This window comes from Coturnix japonica, chromosome 18, assembly GCF_054131305.1.
Source record: "Coturnix japonica strain WE chromosome 18, WE-NBRP24, whole genome shotgun sequence".
Classification (NCBI taxonomy): domain Eukaryota; kingdom Metazoa; phylum Chordata; class Aves; order Galliformes; family Phasianidae; genus Coturnix; species Coturnix japonica.
The window spans coordinates 12,122,485-12,147,823 of record NC_140680.1 but is presented as its reverse complement, the minus strand read 5'-3'; the positions used below and the strand labels follow the sequence as shown (position 1 = coordinate 12,147,823).

At 37.1% G+C, this 25,339-nt stretch overlaps 2 protein-coding genes across 5 annotated transcripts in view; one reads left to right on the top strand and one right to left on the bottom strand.

Annotated features, from left to right (window-relative positions):
- Positions 1-299: 299 nt before the first annotated feature.
- On the top strand, positions 300-22,247 carry LCP2 (lymphocyte cytosolic protein 2). Its single transcript, XM_015876353.3, has 21 exons — positions 300-558; positions 3,757-3,819; positions 5,626-5,672; positions 10,532-10,597; positions 11,297-11,328; positions 11,898-11,932; positions 12,707-12,914; positions 13,432-13,532; positions 14,061-14,118; positions 14,279-14,362; positions 15,145-15,170; positions 15,254-15,273; positions 15,385-15,489; positions 16,244-16,274; positions 16,652-16,664; positions 17,189-17,309; positions 17,613-17,662; positions 18,198-18,301; positions 19,038-19,115; positions 19,493-19,648; positions 20,317-22,247. The coding sequence occupies exons 1-21, from the start codon at positions 481-483 to the stop codon at positions 20,440-20,442; spliced, it is 1,602 nt and encodes a 533-aa protein (XP_015731839.1). The 5' UTR covers positions 300-480; the 3' UTR covers positions 20,443-22,247.
- A 316-nt stretch (positions 22,248-22,563) lies between these two features.
- C18H5orf58 (chromosome 18 C5orf58 homolog) overlaps positions 22,564-25,339 on the bottom strand; it is a 32,486-nt gene continuing 29,710 nt past the window's right edge. For all 4 annotated transcript variants that reach the window (XM_032447444.2, XM_085518927.1, XM_015876358.3 and 1 more), the window contains 4 exons: positions 24,374-24,484; positions 24,212-24,294; positions 23,465-23,558; positions 22,564-22,976 (listed from right to left, as the gene is read on the bottom strand). In XM_032447444.2, coding sequence (XP_032303335.2) covers positions 22,870-22,976; positions 23,465-23,558; positions 24,212-24,294; positions 24,374-24,428 — 339 coding nt within the window. In that variant the 5' untranslated portion in view covers positions 24,429-24,484 and the 3' untranslated portion in view covers positions 22,564-22,869. The remainder of the gene's footprint in view (positions 22,977-23,464; positions 23,559-24,211; positions 24,295-24,373; positions 24,485-25,339) is intronic.

The window sequence follows — 25,339 nt, the reverse complement described above, 5'->3', positions numbered from 1 at the left end:
TGTGATATTCAGGTAGTGAGATATGCTGAAGAAGTGAATATTTCCTGGTTTTGAGGGTCTTGTGTGGACAAAAAGTGCACAGAAGTGCAGACAACATGCCAATATTTCTATACCACACAGTGTGTTAATATGGAAGTATTCACATGTGCAGCTACAAAGAAATAAGGTGTATGGGAGTTTATTACATGTAGCAGGCAAAACATTTTCAACACTTTGCTGCGCTTCCTTATTTACTTATTTATATTCACCCAGAGGAAGTGGTAAGGCTGTCTAGCTGACAGCTTTTTCTGAGAAGAGACCATTTTGTATTAGAGGAAGCAGTGGATGTGCTAAGAACGTAGTTCTGAAATTGAAAGGAGTTAGAGAGATCTGGGTAAATTAGGCAAGGAGCTACTAGACTTGCTGAAGGAGGTCACAAACAGACAATATATGGCTGCTTCATTGGAATGAACGTTCTCTAACTGCCCAGGGGAGAAAAAAATGGATTCGAGAAACATTCCCTATCGTTCAGAGGTGATTACATGGAATCCAGATGACTTAGCAGAATATTTCAAGACGGTAAGTTTAACTGTGTTTCATCTTCATATAATGAAGGAACAGATTACTGTGACTTTGTGTTAAATTGACGTAGCTTATAATAGGCAAAACTTTCTTCAAAAATAAAAGCAAAATCACTGGCAGTTAAGAAGCTGAGCCAGTGAAAGCTATAAATGAAACCTGAAAGTATATTTTAAATTGAGTGTAAGAGATTAAAGTGGCTTTTCAGTGAAGAAGTACACCTTACAACAACAAGGAGGGGACAGTCTGGGTACCAGGGAAAGGAACTTCACCGAGAGGGTGGTCAGGTACTGGAACAGGATCACCAGGGAACTGGTCATAGCACTGTGCTTGCCAGAGTGCAAGAAGAGTTTGGACAAAGCTCTAAGATATATGGTCTGATTTTTGGTCTGTTTTGTGTGGAGCCAGGAGATCATTGGACTCAATGATACTTGAGGGTTGCATCCAACTCTGGATACTCTATGATTCTATGATTCTGAGACTTGCTGATATAACATCCATTAGGAGCAGTAGAAGATATTAACAAGTAAAATTTACAGGTTTCCCAGCCAGGTTTTCAGAAGTGAGATCTTTTTTTTGAAATTGCAAATGAAACATGGAATATCTTTGCTTGTTAAAAATTCCATGAGAATCCATCCAGGAATATAACAGTTGCAGATACATGTACTCCTTATTTTCTCATGCTTTTGCCTTCTCTGCTCTAAAACTTCCCGGACAAAGCTCGTGGCTCAAGATAAGTAGCCATGTCTTTCTTCCTCTCACTATGACTTTTCCTTAAGTTATTTTGTGTGACTAGCTAGAAACTACTGTTTCTCTTGATGTTTCACTGGTGACCATCTACAAACTTCATTTTACATTGTGAAGGACTTTCTACACTGAAGAAACAGTTTGAAAGACAACACACCAATTCACATATATCCTCTGCACAGCAATGCCGACACATTTGTGATTGCCCATGAGTGTGTAACTGAGTCATTTTTACTGAAATTTCCATCTATTCTCTTTAAATTCCTCCTTTTTTTCAGCTCATGGCAGAGAGCGCCTGCTCCATCCATCAATTAACTATGTTCCTCCAAAAGACCAAAGCTGTCAGCCTAGAATCTCACATTCAGGTCATTCAAAGGGAACAATTTCAAGTAATTGGAAATAATGTTTGAAAAAATTCAGCAGAGGGAACATTTTGTAGCAACGCCAGCATAGCTGGTTCATTCAGTGAGTTGTCAGATTTCTATTGTAAAACCAAATAGTCCGGGGCTTGCTTTTCAAATCATGCAAAATTAAATGTTTGTTTCAACAGCTTTCATTGAGTTTTCTTGGGGGATCTGAGACACAGTTGAAACTAGAGTGAAAAACAAATGAAAATGAGCAGACCAGATGCAAAGTCTACAAAATCTCCAGAGAACTGCCAACTACCCGCAGACCTCTAATGCAGGGGTCAGCAGCACAGTAAAATGAAACAAAGAATTAGAGATGAGGCAGATTACATTGTTATGAACAGTCAGCTTCAGAAAATAAGAAAAAAAAATGATGGCACTCCCTCGTGGTGGTTTGGAGCACCATTTCCTAGAGAATGATGAAGGAAAAGACTTCCTGAAAGAGCTGATAATCGTATCCCCAACAGTGCTGAAAGGATTAGTTGCAAGTTTTGCAGAGGGGTTGTAACTAAATGACCTTTAAATTCCAAATTTAAATTGATCTTCCAACCCATGCCATTCTATGATTCTAATTGTAACTGAATGGCCTTGGTAGATCAGTTTTCGAGTATCTTCTCTCTACTGATCCAGACACTCCTTGCTTTTGTAGAGGTGAGTTAGGCAAAGGAAAGCTGCTTAAAATTGCCTCACAAGTCTGTATCAGATGATGTCTGCCTAAGTCCAACAGTTCTGGGCTACTGCCATAAGTGACCAGATTCTTCTCCACAAAGAACTCGCAGAACTTCCCTATCACTGAAGGGCTATGTCTTAAGAGTACTTTATTTTCAACTGACTAATATATACTGCATGTTCAAAATCCATGTTCAAGTCCAAGAGGAATGAGTACTTCCTCTGACTAATTGAGATATCTGCCAATTCAGAATTCTTCATCAGTAATGACTGTAAAATCTAATTTATGATTCTAGGTGTGTTAGCTTACAGCCAGCAATAATTTCAACTACGCATTTAAAAGGTAAAAGGAACAGTAAGAACCAAAACTTCAAATAATTTCTAAAGATCTCTGCTGTGGTGTATTTTGTTGTTGGTTTTGTTTTTTTTTTTGGAGCAAAAGCAGATATTCATATTCTTAATAACCTGAGAGTTATAATTAACATCTGCACAGTGTATTTCATCAGTTATTTTAAGAATAAGAGACAAGGTCTCAAACACACTGAAATGTTCTTCCAAGTGTGGCAATTGCATCCAGATTTTCTGTTCAAGCAAAAATCTTCAGGTTCCCACTGGAAATATTTATGAGTCACGTCTCATTAAATATGTCTAGGGTTTATTTTGCTGTGTTGTTGTTTGTTTGCTTTTTTCCCATGAATTCCCCAGTTTACTCTTAAATCAAATCCCAAAATACCTACCCATGTCCCAGACGCAACTGCAAAACATAACTTAGAAAAGCTTTCTAAATATTATGGATGATTTGCAGAATTCAATGCTTCAGTCCATCAGAGGAAGCTTTTCAATCGCAACAATGAATCTGATCAAAGCTTCATCATTCCAAACTATTAAGGCTTTTGCTGTTTTTCACAGCTGTTCATTGTATTCAGTACTACAACCTCCTCATCCACTTTCCAGATCTTTTTATTGGAACAGGAAACTGGAAGGTGGTTTAGAATGTGGGGAATTTAGTGTTCCCATTCCCAAGGAATGGGAGTATTCAGGTCCACTGAAGGATCGTTGTTTAAAAAAACACAACACACATTTACAGGAAAAAAAAAAAAAAAAGAGCAATTCAGGTAGTCCAGGGTGTTTAAAAACAAAAAGTAATAAAATCTAAGTGAGGTCATGAGCTGCAGCTTTGTTTTATAACGTTATCACAGTGAGGATTTTGTGAACTACTGGGATTCCTAAGATGGATCAGGTAATAGGTGTTAGCACGCAACAGCATAACATGAAGCACCTACTCATAGTTAGCTGTAAGCATTTTAAGTATTTTTAAGTATTTTTGTTTCTTATAATTACAATGTAATAATAATAATATTCTTCTTATTGACAGTTAAGGTATAAGGACTGTGAGAAAGTTGTGAGAAAGCACAGTATAAATGGACAGAGGTTTTTGGTAAGTAGAGTTTGTAAAATTCCCTGAATCCAATGGCTGTTTTGATTCTTCTTTCCTTTGAACTGATAGTCAGTTCATAGATTGTTACTTAAGTATGAGAAGTAAAGATCAGCCAGACATTTTGCTGTAAGTCCAGAATTCTGGGAACTCAAGCATGTTGTTTCATTTTGTCTTGAATTCATCCCTTCCTTTATAGGAAATACTTGTTTTCAAATACTAACTACAGAAACCTAATATTTATTAACTGTCTTAAAACTGCTCATGTTAGAAAGATCATCAAGTACAACCTCGATCTAACCATACTACCCTTACCCTAACAACCCACTGCTAAATCATGTTCCCGAGCTCCATAATCTCCTGCTAGTAGTCTTCTACTAAAAAAGGCATGGACATGATTAGAACGGCCAGCTTTCTGCAGCAGTCACTATTTTGTGCCTCTATAGTCAAAATCAGGTTTCTTCTGTAGCAAAACATATATTCAGTGATCAATAATAACACAGAAACTAATATGGAACGTGTCATTGGGTCTAAATCAGCATTAGCCCAAGCTGTATCAAGAACTTGACCTAATTTGACAAAAGTTGATAATAATAATAATAATAATAATAATAATAATAATAATAATAATAATAATAATAATAATAATAATAATAATGTTATGTATTATTTCCAAAGCACTTCTGCAAATAAATGACGTAGAGTGCAGTATGTTTTCAGAAACAAGCATCTCCTCAGCTCTTCTAAGATGAATGTTGTTACGCTTCTGACCTACTTGTTATATTTATAGCATAAAAAATATTCATTTGTTAAAAACAAGTGGAATATTCTAGCCTGCAATGCAATCGTGTTGGGGTTTTTTTTTCTCTCTATGGATGGCGTTTCTAAGAAACATCTTTTCATGTCTGAATTATTGGAAACTGCCAAATTATATTTCAACACAAGAAACTATTAGCATGAGTTGTATGCAGGTTTTGGGTCTACTGTCAGAGCTACTTGGTAAAACTGACTGCAGAAATAAGGCTATCTTATCCACTAGAATAACCTGCTAGATTCAAAGTCATGTTTCTGTATCTACTGGCTACTACAGAAATGTTCCAGTTGAGATGCAGTAGAAATAAAACCAGAGGGATTCCACATAACTTACTTCAATAAAATTCCCCAAGATTTAAAAGGGCAAAATTGCCATTTATGAGAGTTTTACCCCGTAACATTTGTCAGGTTTATTGCCACAATAGAGTTCCAGTGAGAAGCTTAAAAGGTCTTTAGAAAAAAACAAGATGCTTCAGTAAATCCTGCAGGACGTTTCCATAAAGGAAATATATTTTTGCTTTAGTTTACTCCTACAAATGTACTCAGAAGCACAACAGTGCTGGAAAACACAGCTAAGATTTGTTGTGCCTTTAAAAACATTGATGCCATTTTAAACCAATATGTGAATAGAAACTAATTACTGCTGGCAGTAAGAAAGACAGACAGAACATGCCTATCATCCAAGTTCCAAAGCAAAGCTTTTGATTGACTAAACAAAACAATTCCTCAAAAGTTAGCCCACTGTGTTTATCCATCCTATATCTGGAGTGGCGCAACAGGGTGGAAGGATAGAGAGGCCAACACTCTTTGCAGGAGCATCAGTAAAGCTGCCAGTGCTTAGCACATCTCAACTCAGGCTATTAGGAACCTGCAATCAAATTGCTTCACTTCAGTAGCACAGGGAACATTCTACTCTACCCCTAAGTTTTTAGAAATATATATATATATTAACAAAAAGCACGTGTTTGTGATCTATACTGTATGCTTCTTTTGCAGAACATGTCTGAAAATGATATCCAGAAATTTCCCAAACTCCGAGTGCCGTAAGTAAAGCCACATCACTTTACATTAAAAGTTATTTTAACTCATTGTGAGTTGAGGAGTTAAAGTATTTTTCTTTGTTTGCTTTTTCATCAAGGTGGGTGATAAAGATAAATCAGATTGGAAGGTTTGGATCAGTGTTAAATTGATTTTCTTTGCTTCTAATGATGAGAGACTTGGAGCTCTTCATGGTCTTATAAACAAAGCAAGGGAAGAGGAGCTCAAGTCATACAAAAATGGCTATTTCTGTTTTGTTCACTTCCCAGTTCCAGGCTCTCTCCTTCTATGCATATCTTGATCTTGCTAAGAGACATAGTCTTCTTTAGTTTTTCTGATGCATCAGAGCATGTGTGAGATGTTTTGGTGATGCTAAAAATACTGCAGAAATTTGAAAAGTTGTCTGGTCTGTCAAATCCATGTGATCACAGTTAAACTGGTTGCTTGATCTGAGGGCAGGAAGACACCTCTGTTCAGATCAGATATACAAATACTTGAACTTGAAAGTCTCCAACACGATGTGTTTTTTACGATCATATCTGCATTTTCACAGAATAAGTTTCCTGATAGGAGGCTGTAGTGGTGTATGAAGTGCTAGTAAGTGAGCCCAGATGTTATGGAAAAGATGCCCAGGTGTCTTGGCATTTCTGAAGTTATAGTCAACTAATAGCACCATTTTATTATAACCATGGTTATTGAGACTCTGAGGGAAACAGAGACTTCTTCACTTACCAACAGAGAAGCAATTCACTGGAATGTTGTGACTGTATGTGGAAAAGGGATGGTAGGATGGGAAATCCTCCAGGAATGCCACTGTTTAAAACAAGAATTTAGAGCTTTAGTAGGAAAAAGAACTGACTGTCATTTAAGGAAAACAAACAAACAAACAAACAACAGCACAATTAACAAAACAAATTTTCTCTCTTACTTCTCTTAGCACTTGTGGAAATCTGCAGTAACAAAACTGCATCCCTGCAATAAAGCACATAATTACATCTGACAGTTCAAACGTGGTACGTGTACAGAGTTCTGAATGGGACCCATTCAGAACCTGCAGACGTGGCACAGCCTGGAAGTCATGCTGCTTTCTGCAGAGTAAAAGCTGCAGTCTTAAACAGTAAGAAATTTACATAATGTCCTCCTCTTTCAAAAAAGCAGAGGTGAATGACAGCTTCTGCCAGTGTTTCCCACAACATCCTCATAGGTAAGCTTAGCAAGCATGGGACAGATGAGTGCACAACAAGGTGGACTGAAATCCATCTGCCTGACAGAGCTCAAAGGGTTGTAATTAGTAGCACAGTCTAGTTGGAGGCTTGTAACTAGAGGTGCTCTCCAGGACTTGGTACTAGCTCTGGTCTTTAACATGTTCATCAATGATCTGGATGAAGGCATAGAGTCCACACTCAACAAGTTGTTGATGATACGAAACTGGGAGGAGTGGCTGACACACCAGAAGACTGTGCTGCCATTCAGAGAGACCTGGACAGGCTGTAGAGCTAAGTGGGGAAGAACCTTAAGAGGTTCAGTGAGGGCAAATGTCAAGACCTACATCGGGGGAAGAATAACTGCACACATCAGTACAGGTTAGAGGCTGACCTGCTGGAAAGGAGCTCTGCATAGAAGGACATAGGTGTCCTGGTGGACAACAGGTTGAACTCAAGCCAGCAGTGTGCCCTTGTGGCCAAGAAGGTCAGTGGTATCTTGGAGTACATTAAAAGGAGTGTGATCAGCCAGTCAAGGCAGGTTCTCCTCCCACCCTGCTCTGCCCTGGTGAGGCCACATCTGAAGTACTCTATCCAGTTCTGAGCTCCTCAGTTCAAGAAAGACAGAGAACTTGTAGAGAGAGCCCAGCAGAAAGCTACAAAGAAGATTAGGGACTTGGAGCTTCTCTTATAAGGAAAGGCTGAGAAATTTGGGACTGTTCAGCTTGGAGAAGACTGAGAAGGGATCTTATCAATATATGTGAATATTTAAAGGCAAAAGTCAAGAGGATGGGGCCAGGTTTTTGGTTTTTTTTCAGTGCTATCCAGTGTCAGGGCAAGAAGAAATAGGCCCAAACTGGATCCCAGAAAGTTCCATCTGAACATATGGAAAATCCTTAATTTGAGGATGACAGAGCACTGGAACAGGCTGCCCAGAAAGGTTGTGGAGTTTAAAACTTAATTGATACTCAGTCTGTTTAGAAGGCAACATAATAATGTTGCATCTGCCCAACAGACATTATTCAAAGGCCACAACAAAGCCTCCATCACAAACTATGCCCTTGGCAGCATTCAAGCTATGCGACTTTCTGGCCTTAGAGCACTTCATCCTCTTTCTATTTCACCTGTCCTAAGTTCTTCTTCCTAATACACGCAGAAAGGATTCTATTCATTTCAGCAATATCTGTACTAACCAAACAAAAGTCATTTTAGGAGTACTGGTGTTTTTGTAGTTGTGTGGGTTTTTTTAACTTCCTGCCAGTTTTAAGCTAAGTGCCGGGTGAAGGGGGCAGAAAGAGAAAGAGAAGTCTGAGTAACATTTTCTGCAAGAGCTGTTGCCTTATCCTGCCCTATCACACACTCCCACAACTCAGAAAGCAGTGTGGTTTCGGTACTTCCTTCCTCACATAGCTACAGACTCAGCTGCTCTTTGCACGTACCTTCTGTAATGAAGTTGCTTGTAAAGTTACCATTTTAAACCAGGCTTTCTTTTCTAAGCCATTGGTTTGAACCATTTAAAATAAACTCAAATACTACATGCTGGATTTTAAGCAGAAAATGATTAATTTGCTGAGCGAATACAATGAGCAACTTTTCTCTTTCAGTTTTCCCTCAAAACTGGGTGATGCAAATTGTCACAACAGCCAGCCAATGTTCAGTCCATAAAGCCTGCAGACACTCAGGTCATATTCACACCCGTGGGACTCTAAACTGAAACAACTATTAACTTTAAAGCCCGTGGCCTTTTCTTTACTTCTTTAGCAGAAACTGAGCTCAATATTTTGAAAGACACTTCCTCAGCCTCTCCTATGATGCTGAACCAGCCAAACACAAGTTTTGTAATCCACTTCTCTACAAAAGCACGTGTCTAAGCAGGGCACAGTTCTCACCAGAACATTTCCTGATGTTTCACTGGAGTCTTACTATTCACACAGCAACTTACTGATCACCAGCAGCACTAGATTTATTGTGCATGCAAGCATCGAATCCACAGGAAAAAAGAGAAGCTTGTAATTCAGGTATTTTCTTCCCTCGTAGAGTTTGCTTGGGTGACAACACCAGATTGAGATAGTGATAATTCTGTAACCATTCTTAAGTTGTTAACATTTGTGCATGTATTTATTTCAAAAGGGGCAAGTATGACATTTGCTTCAACTTGGAAATTTGCAAAAAAGTCCTAAAAAAGAATCCCCCCAGAACATTCTTCCTCTATTTTCATAGTCTTCCTTGAGTCCACATCTCTAACTTAAAATCACCCATTTTATCACTTTTAGATATTTGTTATGAAATTACTTGTTATCTGATACTTGCTGGTACATACTGGGGAACAGCAGGCATTTACTTGGCTCAGGATTACAAAAATAGCAGTTTTTTATTGGCTTTTTGTTAAATGCTAGAGCACTTGAAAGCTTGCCTTACTCAGGTTCAGCCCAGAAAAGCAGTTATACATGAAAGAGATGCCCAAATTAGATAATTAGGGGATCAGTGTTGGTAAGTAGCAGAAAAAGATACAAAACAGGAAGGAAAACAAGATACTGGTAACAGAATGGCAATTCCTGGACACATACAATGATTTTAGAATACTGTTAGAAAGTTTATTGCCAGATCTAAGATCTATGGCAAATAAATCTACTCTTACAAACAGGAAAAATAAGCTTTTACAGAATTTAGAATCTGACATAAGCAGACCCATTTGGTTCCTGATTTTTCTCCATAATACTTTTACTTCCACATTCTGCTAGACTTGTCTAATATCAGCAAGTCAATTGGGGTATTTTCAACCATATGTGTGTAACCCATTTGCTTTGGCTGCCGCAGGACTTTCTGAGTGGACTTCCTATTAAAAGAAATGAGATGTAAGAATCAGAGTATGACTCAGAACATGTTTTCTTTGAAACAAAAGCTTTCTTTGAAATAACATCATTGTCGAGGTATGGATGCCAGCAATAAGTGCAGCTTAACTGCACGCTCCTGGCCTAAAGATCTTTGAGGACTGTATTTCACTGGTTGTTATTCACCCTTAACACAGTACATAAACTACGCATGACTGATGACAAACACATCAAAATCTCTCTAGACATAAAGATCTACTCTTCTTACGTTTCATTTGTAGCTCTGCCCTGCATAAATGTTATGACATGGAACTGATGGGATGGACACCTAATTGTGCATATAGTGACTGTGGAGGAAGGGGGACAAAAAGAAAAGTTGCCACAAGATGCACTTAATTTCAACTCTGTGACCATAGGCTTAAAAGAGGCTGACTCCTGAAATAGCATCCGCTTTTCTCATGCAAAGTAATACAAATGTAAGATGATTATTTAAAGCACTGCTCTAGTGCCTGACGTCTACCACACCCCAAATTTCTAAGGCTTGCTGAGCTTAACATTGATATTGAAATTTGATCCAAAAATACAGGTTCTTCTCCATGTGAAGAAGTCCAACATCCAGCTGCATAGTTACAAGCCATTCCTTTTTCTTTATGCTACAGTGTAGCTTTGCAGTAAGAAGAGAAATTAAGTATTCTTACCACATAGTAAACGATAAATCCAAATCATAACATTTCATTTAATGGTGGTAAAATGGGAGGAAAGCAGCTAAGAAAGTGACTGCCAGGTTTCAAGGAGTATTTTTAAAACTACTTCTGTGGTTCTTTTAAACAGCATTCTGAGTAAACTAAGTCAAGATATAAACCGAAATGAAGGAAGGATCTCTTTCTTCTCAAAATGGTAAGTGAAAAACTCTGATTTCTTTTCAAAAGTTATCAGTCAAATCTTTCCTGGACTGTTATTGGTTTGATCCACAACACCTGTGTGTCAGAGGGATCACCTGCGAAGTATATAAAATAAAACTGTGTTGTTAATGCTGTCTGTTAAAAATAGGAGTGTTTGAGCTCATGAACAACCTGGATCCCTCTGTCATGTCTGAAACCAATAAAGATACAAATTTCATGCAATTTTCTAACTGAGTAAATTACTCTTTCAGAATGCTATAAAATATGGACACATTATATTAATGAGTCAAAATTAATGGAATTTACAGACCTGTACATCATTACACTTCAAAATGCATCACAATTTACTGACAAATATATTATATGTTAAGTTCTATTCCAAGGACTGATGTTCCCGATAGATTTACTCACTGAGTTTCACTTAGTTTCATACACACCACCTCACTGACTTGGCCTTGTATTCAGGACAGTTGAGCTGACATTTGGTGACTGTATGTGAAATATAAAGTAGTGTGTTTATGGTATTTTGTGTGAAGTTGAACTAATTAAAACAAATTTCATTTTACTTTACAATCTAAACGTTAGCTTTGTTAGCAATTCAGTGTACTAGGTTTAGTGCATTACATTTTAGTGCACATAAAACGTTTAAAAATTGCAATTGGAAGGAATTTATTTGTTTATATCTTTGTTACAGGGGCCAAACACAAAAGTGTCCTGAAAACTCAGGTAAGTGCGTACTGACAGTCTCTAAGCACAAATAGTGTGTAAAAACATTAAACCAGTAGGTTCTTCTTTGTAGAGTACGATAAGCGAGACAAGGCAAAGCAAAAAAAAGCATAAAAGAAAAATTGAAGAAATAGCAAAAAGTTGCACACTTCAGCAACAATTGTACTAATGAGAGAATGCTCCCCCAGGTCTACTGACATTAAAATGACTTTAGATTTAATTGCCATAGCAATTTTTAAGAGATACAAAGGCTGTGCTTATTCTGAGAGCATTCTACTTCAAATGATTTTTAAAGCATGAAGAACAGGACAAACTAGATGAGACACTGTATAATCTCACATAAGGAAAGTTTTACTCTTAGTTTCAAACAATAATGTTATTTGTAGAACCTTGCATGAGCTACTTGCGGATGCCAGTCTGCCTGCCTTTGACAGGCCTACATTGTTGCTGCTATAGTAGGAACTGTGGCATTGTGGTTCAGAATGAATTTGGGATGGTTTTTTGTCCTTTTATTTCAAATAATGTCTTGACATTTTCAAATTTTACTGTGCTTAAACTTCTTTATGCAGGATACGGTCAAGAAGATGATGGCTGGTCTTCATTTGTAAGTATGAGGACTAACATAACATACTGGTCCAACAGTAGACTGACTCAACTTTTCTGTAATCTCTATTATTTCTTGCATTACCTACTTTAGACAGTATGGATGGATCAGTCAGTAGCACGGGGTGTTAGGCTAAGGAAAAAGAGAAGCCTGAATGATTGGAGTAGCTGCATGCAAATTTCACTGAGGAATGGGCTTTTGCCCAGTAATACGAGGCAGTGCTTTGCAACAGCAGATTTGTACCACTGATTCAAGTACAAGCTCACAAATTATGACTAGCTAAAGTTTATATTCCTATTTCAAGCTCTTGAAAGCAATCGTTAGAAAATGGAAGGTTACTGTGTTATTCAAGGGCAAAATCCTGCTATTTTGTTCTCTATAAAGTTTACTTTTTGAAAAATCCAATCAATTTCTCAAAGCCAGACAGACTGCAAAGGATGCTTTCTGTCTTTCAGCATACTAAATGCACTGGTAAACTTCATTAGACGAAGCAAACAACCCCAATGTCTAAGAATACTTCTTCTGTAAGTCAAGGCAGACAGCACAGAAGATGTGTGCAATGACCGCTACCATGCTTACACTGCAATCTTGTTAGGGCCCAATAAGATACTAGTGGTATATGTCTGGTTTTGTTCTGGTCAGAGTATCCAGACCTGTATCACAAACCTCTTTTATTTTTTTTTTCAGAATTGTTTCTAAAGTCCGAATTCAGTCTGTAGAATACTGCAAAAAAGTAACCTGTTATAGCACTCATCTTTTATATATGTTGGTCAGGATGATCAGGATGAAGATGACGACTATGAAAGCCCTGATGATGACCAGGAAAAGGAAGACGAGGCTGACTATGAATCACCAACGGAAGAAACTGAGGAAGCAGAACATGACAGTGATGGCTATGAGCCACCTCCATCCAGTAATGATGAAGCACACCACAATGTCATATTTCCTGCCAAGTCACTTGCGAACAGCACAGACTATATAGGTAATTACTAGAAAAAAATAAAAAAAGTAATGTTTTCACATTATCATTTACATTTACGTGGCTGCTAACGGGATATAGAAGGCTTTATCTCAAAGCAGCACAGATGCTGCAAGTTCATATCTTTATACCTTTTAAAGCTAAATCTTCTACTTCAGACAAGCTCTGTTGGATTAAAGATAAGTTTCATGTGATGTGTGCACAATCTGGCTCTTGGTTTGGAGCCTGCATAAAGTTTAAGAAAAATTTACATACTATTTTAGCTTTAGCAGTTGTTCCTTGATCAGAATGAGTTACCAGGCAGGTACAGTCCCACCATCAAGGGGACAGATGAGCATCTAGCTCCCAAAGGAACACTAAATCATACACTATCATAAAGCAACAGCCCATTAAACACTAACATAATATCTGTATGATACATCAGATCAAGTATGCAACATCTCTTCATAAAGATCTAATGAGAATAAAATAACAAAACCGTTTTCATAGTTGTTGAGCTTGGGATTTTTCTTTTCTTTAGACAGGCCTCCAACAGCCAGATCATCACATCAGCCTCCACTACCACCCCAGCGGCCTGGCCCAAGCCCATCACCAGCCTCATTTGGGGGAAGAGGTGCTTCTGTATGTTTCTCTCTTGATATTTCAGAGCAAATGAAATACTTCACCTATTTACTTTGACAGTACCTAGGAGGAATCCAAGTGTAATAAATAAATTGTTATTCAATTATTATGTGTAGAGGAATAAGAAAGTTTTTAAGGTGTCAAAATAGTTGAACTCTTATAGAGTGTGGGTTTTTTTCCATGGAACAATACAATTTGATGGGTCAGATATTAAACTCTTTCACAGTCTTTGTTTCTTATAAGTTCTCATTAGTTGTGTCCTAGATTGCTGCACTATTTGTTGACCCAGCTCTCACAATAAGAACAGTCCTTCAGAACATCCCTATAAAATATTCCCTATGAGACAGATGGTTCTATATGAGACAAAGAACCACACGTCGGTCATTCTTCAGGAGGGTTAATGACTCCTACCCATCTTATAGTGGGAAGAGACCAATTCTTTGTGCTTAACAAGACTGTCAGATATGATGATGTGTACATTAAAATAGAAAGGACAGATTTTAACCATGTGTAAAATGTTTGTTTTAGCTGCCAGCCTTCCCTCCTCTGCCAAGCAACAATGACAGAAGTGTTAAGCCTTTGAAACGTAAGTCCAGCTGTTGTTTTCTTTGTCAATGGGCTACATAGCACTGCCTGTAACTCCTCAGCTTCATTTTCTAATACTTTTTTAAACAGTTAATAGCTTTGCAAAATAAAGTTATGTCGACCTGTACCAGCGCAATGTCTTACACAGTTTTTGTGTTTAGCCCCAGCTCCTTCTATAGACAGAAGCACAAAACCCTCACTGGATCGCCTTGCTCCACCATTTGAAAGAGAAAGCCCACTACCAGGTCAGTATTTGCTTATCAATAGCTTGAATGTTAGTACAAATAGCAATAATCAAAATTGTCAGGTCTAATAGAATTCATGCAAAAGATCAAGGCTCAACTAAATGTACATAACTGAATTAAAGTACAAGGTGATCTGTTTTGGAATAAATAACGTGAGAAATACTTACGTAGCAGATCAGGGCTGGTTGATCAGAAAGACATTATGAGATTACAGCACAACGATGGAATAAAATAAGCTAAGTGAATGATCATAGGAAAACTTAGCAGGTTAAAAGAGGGAACAGCTTTGCATACAAGGATAATAAAAATCTCTATGTAGTTCATTACCAGACTGAAAAGAAATGCTGAGAACTTAAACACAGAAAGGAAGGAAGAAGGGCATTTGTTACAGACTTTAATACTGTACTTTACAAAGAAAGAAACAGACTACTTCATGGTTTCTATTCCTTATCTACTTGGTACACATCAGTATGGAAGCATTCTGGAATTCAAAGCTGAATCATGGAAAATATTTTTGTAAAATATGCCATTTTGAAAATCAAAACTTTTTCCTTTTATAAAAGATCACAGAATCAGAATCACAGAATTATCAAGGTATCAAGATACTGCAATTCTTCCAGTGCTTATAAAATCAAAATCTTTGTCTGGCTTCTATGTCAGGAGTCCTCATGCTTCAATTTGCCAAATATTGCCATTGATAATATTCAAAACTTCTTTCTCATAGAAAGTTTAATTATCTGCAGTTATGTTTTTTTCTAAACATAACCTTTTATTATTTTCAGGGAGGAAGCCAAGCCATCCTGAGAAGGTGAGATCTTTTAGTTTGGTCCTTACATGCTTTTAACCTGTTTTGATATCCTTAGCTCTTAACTATTCCTTGTTGTTTCGCAGCTTCTAACTCCACAGCTAAGGTAAGAAGTTTTGTTTTGCCTTTTGACATGAGACTCTTGATGCCAATATTAATCAGTTTTTTCACATTAATAAATTTTTGCCTTTATTTCATCATCTTGCTCCTGCTTTAGAGCCCTGGGAGAACAACTAGCAATGATGCCAAAACCTCCTGTACCACCAAGTGATAGATACGAAAGAGGAAATCCATCTCCTCTAAGGAAGCAAATCCCTGCAAAGTAAGAGTTCATTTACTTAATTAAATAATAATGAAAATATAAATGAAATTAAACACAAATGTGGATAAGTAATGTAGGATGGTATAATTAAATGCTACTGCATTCCAGTACTGTCTACACACATCAAAGTTTTGTTTTAACAAGAATTAAGTTATATATTAACATTTCATAAATGTGCTGTTTGCTGCAGAAAAGAGAATGCAATAAGAGCTGCCTGTCAAGTCCTAGCTCAAGTAGCCATCACACATCAGGGCTCCCCTCCTACCAGCATAAAGAAACATAGGATCCATATTTTAACCACCAGATCAAGGTCTTGCTCTAAGAAACATTGTTTTGTGAATCCCAAAGATATTTTGTGTGGAGTATTAGGAAGAAAAAAGGCTTGCTCTCCTATTATGAGCCTGCAAAACCCAGAGCAAATAGCATCCTATAGCAAAATATTGATAATTGTCTAGATAACATAGACTGAATAGCGTGATCGATTTTGAAACAAAATAAAGAAGTAATTGAGATCTGCTAAACAGTTAAGAATATCTGTCAAATAAATGAAGGCTTGAAGGTTCATCTTGTGTTCCAGCCATCACAGAATCACTGAATCATAGAATGGCATGGGTCCCAATGTTGTGGAGTTCTATGGGACAATATAATTTACTAGAAGTTTGTGTATTAATTGAAAATATAGCCCAATGCACATCAAGTGAATGGGGAATATTCCATCTTCGATTCATATTTTGTCTTCTCTGTTTCATTTCAGGCAGGGCTGGGCACAACAGAAAAGACCTGAAGTAAGTATAGTCCCAAAGCAAGTGTGTAAAGATATAGGAACTACAATAAAATAAAGTACCTGTAAAACTAATAGTTCTGGGAAAAGTAAACATTTCTGTTTGATGGATCTTTCACAGTGCTTTGTTTCTGGAATGAGGAAAGTTCACAATACACTGGGTCAACATCTTGTATGGTATTTGTACTTCACTGCTTATTTGTAAATAATAGCTGCACCTCAACAAAAGAACTTTAAAAGTTATTTGGTGTTGTATGAAGACAAACTCCAGCATTTTAGATAGCCTAGATAACGTAATCAAAATTTATCAACTTCCAGCTCTTTGCTTTGTAAAACAGCATGCTATGAGTTGCTAACATTTGTTTTCTCTTGGTTCCTCAGGAAGAAGACAACCGTAAGTATTTCTTCTCTAACTTTAAAGTTTCTAGAGCTCTTTCTTTTGAGCAATTTCAGAAGCATAACTTGCTTCATGTAATAAGCATTCCATATAAGTAGTAATTTCTTTGTAAGTTCCTATTACTCAGTTTGTAAAGCGACTTCATAACAGAAGCAGAACATTTGGCCAAATCTTTATAACTTACCCTTGTCTCTAAGACTCCATCAAGAACAGGGCCATAGGACCTACAGTTGAGGCCTAAGGATGCTGCAAGAAAAATATCATTTCAGTAGTGTCCAAAATGTAACTTACATAATGTAAATGTTCCAGTCTGCTCTATTTTATTTTTAATCTAATTTTACTCTCAGTTTCCTTAATATTGAGCCCTTAGTTGACCATACGAGATTACAGTCCATAGCTAAAATATCAAGGACTTTGAAATAAAAATCTCTATTAAGTTTATCTAACTAAACAGCAGAAACGTGATGGGATTTCTTCATTCTAACTAAGGCAACTTTTACATTTTCTTCTCTTCTCTACAGATATACCCCAAAGAGCAGTGCCACAGATATCTTTGCCCCCACACAGCTCCAATACATTCCCATCAAAATCTATCAAGCCCCTGCCTAAGCCAGGATCCAACAGTATGCCTGGTGCTGAAAGGTTTGTTTCACCTATTGCCATCTCATTCCTTTTGAATTCTAATGTTTGTTTTTTTATATGTATATAATATGCATATATATAAACACCCAGATACTGAGCTCCAATTTATTGGTGGATCTACTTACATCAAAGAAAATAATAAAAAACAAAGAGAAGGCTGTTCTCAATCCTTCATAGGACTCAGGGAGATGCCATGTTCTGTAAAACAAGCTTACAGTCCAGATCAGTATTTAAAAGCATAGTAATGTTGCACAGCAATGACACAATATACTGAGTAGTTTATTTTGTTTTGTTTTAACACAGTGCTAGAAGCCTGTCTGCAAGTGGCTCACTACCACCTCGCTTTCCCCTGGGTTTGTATCCTATACTTGTGGATTTTATGCACAAACAGTGGCTCAAGGCTGCAGGGCAGTTTCAGTACATTATTCTGAATCTAAGAAGATTTTCTTCTACACAAAGTTTGGGCTTATAGACTTTTTAAACCACTGCCAAAATTCATACAAATATTTTTCTCCAATAACAACACTGAAAGCTGAGCAACACTACCTACAAATCACTGTGGCATGTGAATAGCCTCGACAAAGGAAGAAAACACTTTTCCATGTGAAATATGCTGCATCTATTAATATTAATTCCACTTTTAGAGAAATTGGAGATACCTTCAACTGATAAAAATTACCTGTGCATTAAGAGTGAATTTATGCAGTGAATGTGGTTTTTATACATTAGTCTAAATCTGATTTCAAATCAATTTGAAACATATCATCAGAGTGATACAAATTCATCATGCCTTGCAAAGTCAAGATTCACCACCATATACCCGTATGCACTCCCCAGATGAAATTATTTCCTGATATTGTTTTCTATTCTTACTCTGAAATCTTAAAGGCAACAACAGCAGATCTCCTTCAAGAGGCACAGCTGATTTGAGACCTCCATTGCCCATTCCTAGCAGGCAGACTGCTCACCAGACAAACACAGATGAAGATGAGGTACAAAAACATCACAAGCGTTAACTGTAATAACTAAACACAGCAAATATGCTCATTTTGAGAGAACTGTTTTCAAAGCTTTTCTTTTTCTGTGTAGCAGACATTGTCAGGATGGTAGTTGCTACTTTCAGTTTCCTTTTCTGCATTAAGATTTAGTGACTTATTTTGTCTACACTGAGGAAAAAAAAAAAAGAAAGAAAACAGAAAAAACAGCAGCAAAAAAAACTTGTAGAACAAAGTGTGAGAATGACCTGCCCGCTGGATAACTTGTTTTGCACAATTGCTTTAAATTAGTACTACATATTAATTACTTTCCACAAAACCACAATGAGAATTCATACCCATTAGGCGCATTTTGTTTCACACAGCTTTAAATATGCCAAGGTTAGAGAAAACCATGAGAACGTGTATAGTTATAGTGTATATGTTATAATCACAGGAAGTCTGTACAAGTATCTTAGACAATTATTAAAAAGAGAGAGAGAGAGAGAGAGAGAGAGAGAAATAAAAGCAAAGGATGTTGATGCCCCAGGCAGACAAAAGAGAAAGGTGACTCTGACCAAGGCAGGAAAGTTGGGATCTTTAAGGTTCCTTGCAACCATAAACATTCTATGAATCTAAGATTTAAAACTGAATTGTAATTGAAAATATCTTCGAATATTACTTTTACTCCATTAACATCATAAGCTAATTCACTGACAGATGTCTTCCCTGTCCTCTCCCACACAAAACACAGGATTCACTAAATGACGAATGGTATGTCGCTTATGTTAGCCGGCCAGAAGCAGAGGCAGCTCTTCGAAAAATAAACAAGGTACTCTTTAAATTGTTGGGGCTTCTCAGCATCTCTTTAATAGCCTACCTGTATGTCTTTGCAGTCACATGGAAGAGGGAAGGTAAATTACATAATAAGGTAAGAGCTCCAAGATAGATAATGACAGTAGGGGGCTTTATCTTGCATATGTTTACCCAGACAGAAAATGGTTGAAATAGCAGATTAAAAGATACAATATTTAAGAAACAATCTGAACGTTTTTCTTCATTAATAGTGCAGTCAGTCTTATGGAAGAGAAAAAGAAAAGCAGATTAAAAAGAAAAACTAAGTAGATCATGAATGCTCTACTTAAGGTTGTTGTGCAGCTCAAAACCAGAAGTGACATTTATGTCATCTTTCACTTTTTCATCTTTCAGGATGGAACTTTCTTAGTAAGAGACAGCTCAAGAAAAACTACCACTCATCCATACGTACTGATGGTGTTGTACAAGGATAAAGTGTACAATATCCAGATTCGTTACCAGGAGCAAGATCAGACATATTTGTTAGGAACTGGCTTAAAAGGAAAAGAGGTACTGTGCTGGTTTTTTAATATGATTTCCCTTCATCTTGAAGCACCTCCTGCTTTTTTTCCTAACTGTCCAGCTACTTAACCTATCAGCTGTTTTACTCCTGGAATTCTGCTTATTGTCTTAGAGTTATTCCTACAGTTACGTTATTGCCGTAAGGAAAACCTGATTCTTCTGTTTAGACTCAAGGAGTAAATTGGTTAGAGAATGGTTGTTTACAGCTAAGATAACAGATAAAGAATATACACCACTGAAAACAAATCCGTATCTGACAACTTTACTGCTTTGCTTTCAGACTGCTAGCTTACTCAATTCCAGCAATACTGCATTGGATTTGCTGGCATCAGACAGTCACTACGTGTACTGATTGAGTCCAAGCTGTCTGAACATATGAGTCAAGTTATTGAACTTTCATCATATCAGGCAGAATAACGACACTGTGTATTAAACATATCAAATCTGCATATAGTAGTTATACAAGACATCTTTATACACACACTAGACAAACAGCTGCAGAGTTGCAAATTAGGGCAGAAGGAAAAACAGCTGTTCTGATAGTATCTACTGTACCTTATTAGCAAAATATTTAGAGTATAATTTAATAATTAGCTTTACTAATTACTAAGAATTCTGACACGTTTCCATTGCCTTCTCATATTTCCATCCTACAGGATTTTTCCTCTGTAGCACATATCATCGATTACTTCCAAAGAACGCCCCTTCTTCTGATTGATGGAAAAGACAGGGGTTCAAGAAACCAGTGCATGTTAAAATATGCTGCAGGAAATATTAAATGAGACCTAAATGAAGATGACATACAGGATCAAAGTCTACCAAAATCCATAAACCTCAGGATACTTCATTTTTCAGTGAACTAAAATCATGAAGAAGTCATTAAAAATACTTTCAATTTTAACGAAAAAGGACCATGATTTCATTTTTAATGAAGTACTCAATAAATCAGGTTTTCCTACAGTGTATTTACCTACTATACACTAATCATAGAGTACCATGAGTATTCCTCACATAAAGAATACTATCTTCTAACAAACACATATTATCCTATAATGATTTCTGCACAATATCAGAGGACCCATGAAATATATACCAATGCAGCTCACTACTTTCATAGGAGAAAAGAAAAAAGCAACCTGTTTTTCAGATCAGAACTGCAACAGTAGAAATATAACCTAAAGTGGCGCACACAAATGAATCAAAACAAAGTTGAGCAGCAGACATTCTTTTTTTCTGTTTCTGCAACCCACTTCCTAACACATATAACTACGGAGATTTCTGAGCAAATATCAGCACCCCAACCAAGACCCTAAAGACATCACCTTTCAGCAACACAAAAATATCCCCTGGATATTTAACTGCCTGTCAAGGTCTGTCTGTGTGACTCAGCTCTGAAGCTGCCTTTGTGCACAGCTCTCCAGATGAATAAAATATCTACAGATACAATCCTTTGCCTGCCATACAACTGATGAGTTACCGATGGTACATTTTCACCCACTAATTGGAAGTATGTATTCCCCAAGGCCTTCTAACTTCACTCAGGAACGAGAACATCTTTGCCCACAGATGTGAAGCGTCTTCTATGTGATCCTCTAACCTCACACAGGAACAAGCTTTTCTCTGTAAGCACCAACTCCTCTTCAACTACATCTCTAAGCCCAAAATAAGCCACCACTCTTTTATAGAAGACACATCAACAAGACAATCATCTTATGATTCTTAGTTGGAAGATCTCACCCAAATTTCTTAGAAAGCAGGAGGAGAAACTTGATTCCTCTTATACAACTACTCGCTGGGTTTCTTTTTTGTGCTTTTTTTTTTTTTTTCCCAAGAAAAAATAATAATCACTTTCTCAGTTCTCAAAGAAAAGCTGCAACTTTGGACCACCGAAGAATACTGTAGGAAAAGTTATTTCCCCATCCCTTCGTAAAGTGGAATTCACCCAATTATTTCTGCCCAGGTTTTCTAGGAACTTCAGTCTTCTGCCAAGGTCTTGGTTTAAGAATTGCCTTGGACTGGGTTACACATTTTCCCTTTTAAAGTCAATTGTGCATTGAACAACAACTCAAAGGAGGATATCATCTTCCATGCAGTTTACATAGATTCTCAGAAGAAAACAACCAGATTTCATATGGAGTTACAATGTTAAATATACATGCTTTGTAAATGTTGTCTGCATTTCCAATATATTTGGGAATTCAAAGTTAGAGAATTTCATTTCTGTGCAACTATGAGTAAAATATATTTAAGTACACATTAAAAAACATCTCTTGTCTGGTCTTCTGAAAGAAAAGGCAGCCAAAAATGCTAAAGTTATCATCAGTTCCTCAGTATTGCCAATGACTGTATGAGCTGGAAGTTGTAGTTCTATTACACTGCCTTAAGAATTCTGATAACCCAGAAATGCCTTCTATGGAACTGTTTCATTTGTTGTTTTAAATCATCTCATTAGAGAAAGAGCTTTAAAAATTAAACCAATGTAACAAATTGTAGTTCTGAATACATTTTTTTCCCCAGCAAAGTCAGTCTGGATTTGATTATTCAAATAAATATGTTGATATGATTAAAAACATACCTAAAATTCAAACCTTTTTTCAAGTATAAGTTCCAATGAAATAAATAAACATACTGGCTATTCAAACTTTGGGCCAGGAAGAATTCAGGGTATTTAGTCTATGAACCTCTGCTTTCTTTTGTAGCCACGTGCAGAGTCACTACAAATCCAAACCTGGATTGAAAAACTCTAGGTTTTCTACAGGTGATCTTCTTTTATGGCCTCTTTCCTCAGCAACATTTTTAGAATAAGGAAGGCAGATCAAACAAGGAGTTGCAAATTCTCTTTTACTGATCATTTCTTATCCCCTTTCATTGAGCACAACTGAGATAAGAGCAATGACTTGAAGTAATTTAAAATCTTTTATTACTCTTCCAGTAATTAAAAGGAATGAACCATGTGTGAAAATCACCAGCTCAAGTTTCCTGACATTTTAAGTTAATTATGCCACTATTTCAACACCTAATATACTTAGTTTGAGAAAACTGGGTTTAAAATATTTCTCAAAACCAATATGCTACATATAACATTTTTCAATCCTACACTGCCAGATTAAAATGAAAGTACTACAAGTGCAGTAAACTGTTTTGGCATTTTACAGTTTAAACTGAATAACTATTAATAGAAGACAATGCATGAAAACAAGTGATGTTACTTAATCCATCAAACTCCAGGCTTTTTCTTCAGCCTCTCTTAAATCTTTGGCCTTCGTGGGGTGGTTGAAATTCAGAATAAGGTCACAAATCAGTAGTTGGCTTTCCACTGAAAGACAAAGGGAAATGTAGTATCACAGCACTGACTGGGGTTTCTAGCCAGAAAAAGACGTGGAGCTGTTGGAGAGGGTCCACAAAGATCATCAGAGGGCTGGAGATCTTCTCCTATGAAGAAAGACTGAAGGAGCAGGGCTCATTCAGCCTGAAGAAGAGAAAGATCCACAGAGACCTCCTTGCAGCCTTCTGGATCCTGAAAGGAGCTTATAAACAGGAAGGAGACCAACTTTTATATGGTCTCATAGTAACAGGACAAAAGGGAATGGTTTTAAACTAAAAGAGGGGAGATTTAGATTAGATGACAGGAGGAAATTCTTTACTGAGAGACTGGTGAGGTGCTGGCACTGCTGCCCAGTGAGGTTGTGAGTGCCCCATCCCTGAAGCCAAATCCAATTGTATGATAGAGAAAGCATGAGCCATTCTCAACCATGCTAAAAGAACACTCTCAACCACACATCCAGACAAAGAACTCAGAATTACCATTTAGTTTCTTCAGCTCGTTGGACATTTTATCAACATTCTTAATTGCAGCTTCAAGGTTAAACTGCTGACCAGCTGCATCAGTTTTGAACATCTATATGAAGAAACAAAACATAACAGTTAGTGTATATGTGATATGGTTCACGCTCTCACATACAGGTAATCATAATTCCAATGGTTTTTTTTTTGTTTGTTTTTTTTACTGGCAACAAAAAAGTGACATAAATTAATCATATCCAAAATTTCCTTTCCTGATCAATACTTGTTTTTCTTACAGTACTGAAATTCATCCTCAGGTAATAGTCAACCACGAGATGGAGCTGTCGTGTAGTTAACATGCATGAAAGAAATTAGCACTGAATTAACACTGAAACTAGTGAATTTATTAATATATGTATAGGAACATTTACATCTATATATGCAATTGTTTTATAATCAATATCCCAGTGCTTATTTTGGAGACCATGTTACCTTTCTTCAACAAATAATAATAATAAATCAAAAGTCTAGAGAGAATTAAGACTAGAAACCATTTCAAGTGAAGTATAATTTCAATTATGAAATTTATACCATATTCTGCAAATAGTTACATTCTTTTCTGTGATTTTTAAGGAAAAATACTAAAGAAAATTGGATACTTTTTTCCCAGTTATCAGCTCTTTATAACTGGAAAACCTCTGGGTAATAAAGCTTGCTAAGTAGAACATATCAACATATTAAGGAGTATGACAAAAAAATGGAACATACGTTTGACACAGATTCTTTGTCCAAGTCTCTCTTCCCTTGTGACAGTGGCTTTGCATTGAGGTCATCAGCCTGGGCCAAGGATCCTAGAAAGGCAAAACTCAAATTGTCATGGACTTACATTCATAATATATAGTATAGTAGTCTGTAGCAGAGATTAAATACCAGATCCCTTGATGGATTCTTCCTCCATTCTCCCTGCTCTTCTCTTTTCAGACATTAGGAAACCCTCAGGCAAGTTGCAGTATATAGCACCACAGGAAACCTGCTGGAACACTGATGGGGAAATAAAGAAGGGAAAAAAAGAGTTTATTTCACCCTAATACTGTGTGTGTTCAGAAAGTGTGATGAAAACAACCCCCATCTTAGCTAAAATGGCAGCAAGAACAACTCGTCCCTTTTCTATGCAGTTGGGCCTTGAAGGTAATCAGGGCAGACCCTGAGGAAACCAGCCTGGCTGAGCCCAGTCACTATGCAGACAGATACATGAAGGCAACTGGGTGCTGTGGTGTGCCCTGGGAGGCTGTGCTCCCTTAGCTGCTGCCAGAAGCTTCTGGACTCGACTATGGCCCACACAGAAAGGAGCACATACAGACAGCCCTCCTGCTTCCCTGCCTGCTGCCTCGTCTTTAAACCAGCTCAGTGCTGATAGGTTGCCCTGTAGGAGTTGTGATTTTAAGAGCTGGAGGTAAAAGATGACCACAAATAGTGCAAGAGCTGAAGAAACATGGAAATAATAATGAAGGTAGCACTGTGGTAGTTGTGAACAGCAATCATCTCCTCTTGCCCTTTGCAGCCCAGAGCTGAATATTCCTGCATGTTGCAGCAAATCATTGATCAGCACTTTCTTTTTGTTAACTTTAATTCTGATAGACTACAAATAATTTATCATGAGTAAAGTTCAGATAATGAACCTAACTTTGTGGAAGACAAGAAAGATGCTCTGCTATAGCACAACACCTATCCTTCAAATAAAGCATTCAAAATACATTTTTTAATGACTGCAGGTGCAGCTAAAATGAAATTCAGAAGCACTTTGTACTAAAGAACAACTAAACCATGATTCAAAGGGAAATCATGATATGCTGCTTAGACTGTGGGGCTTTCTGCAGATGAGAAATACAGAGCAGG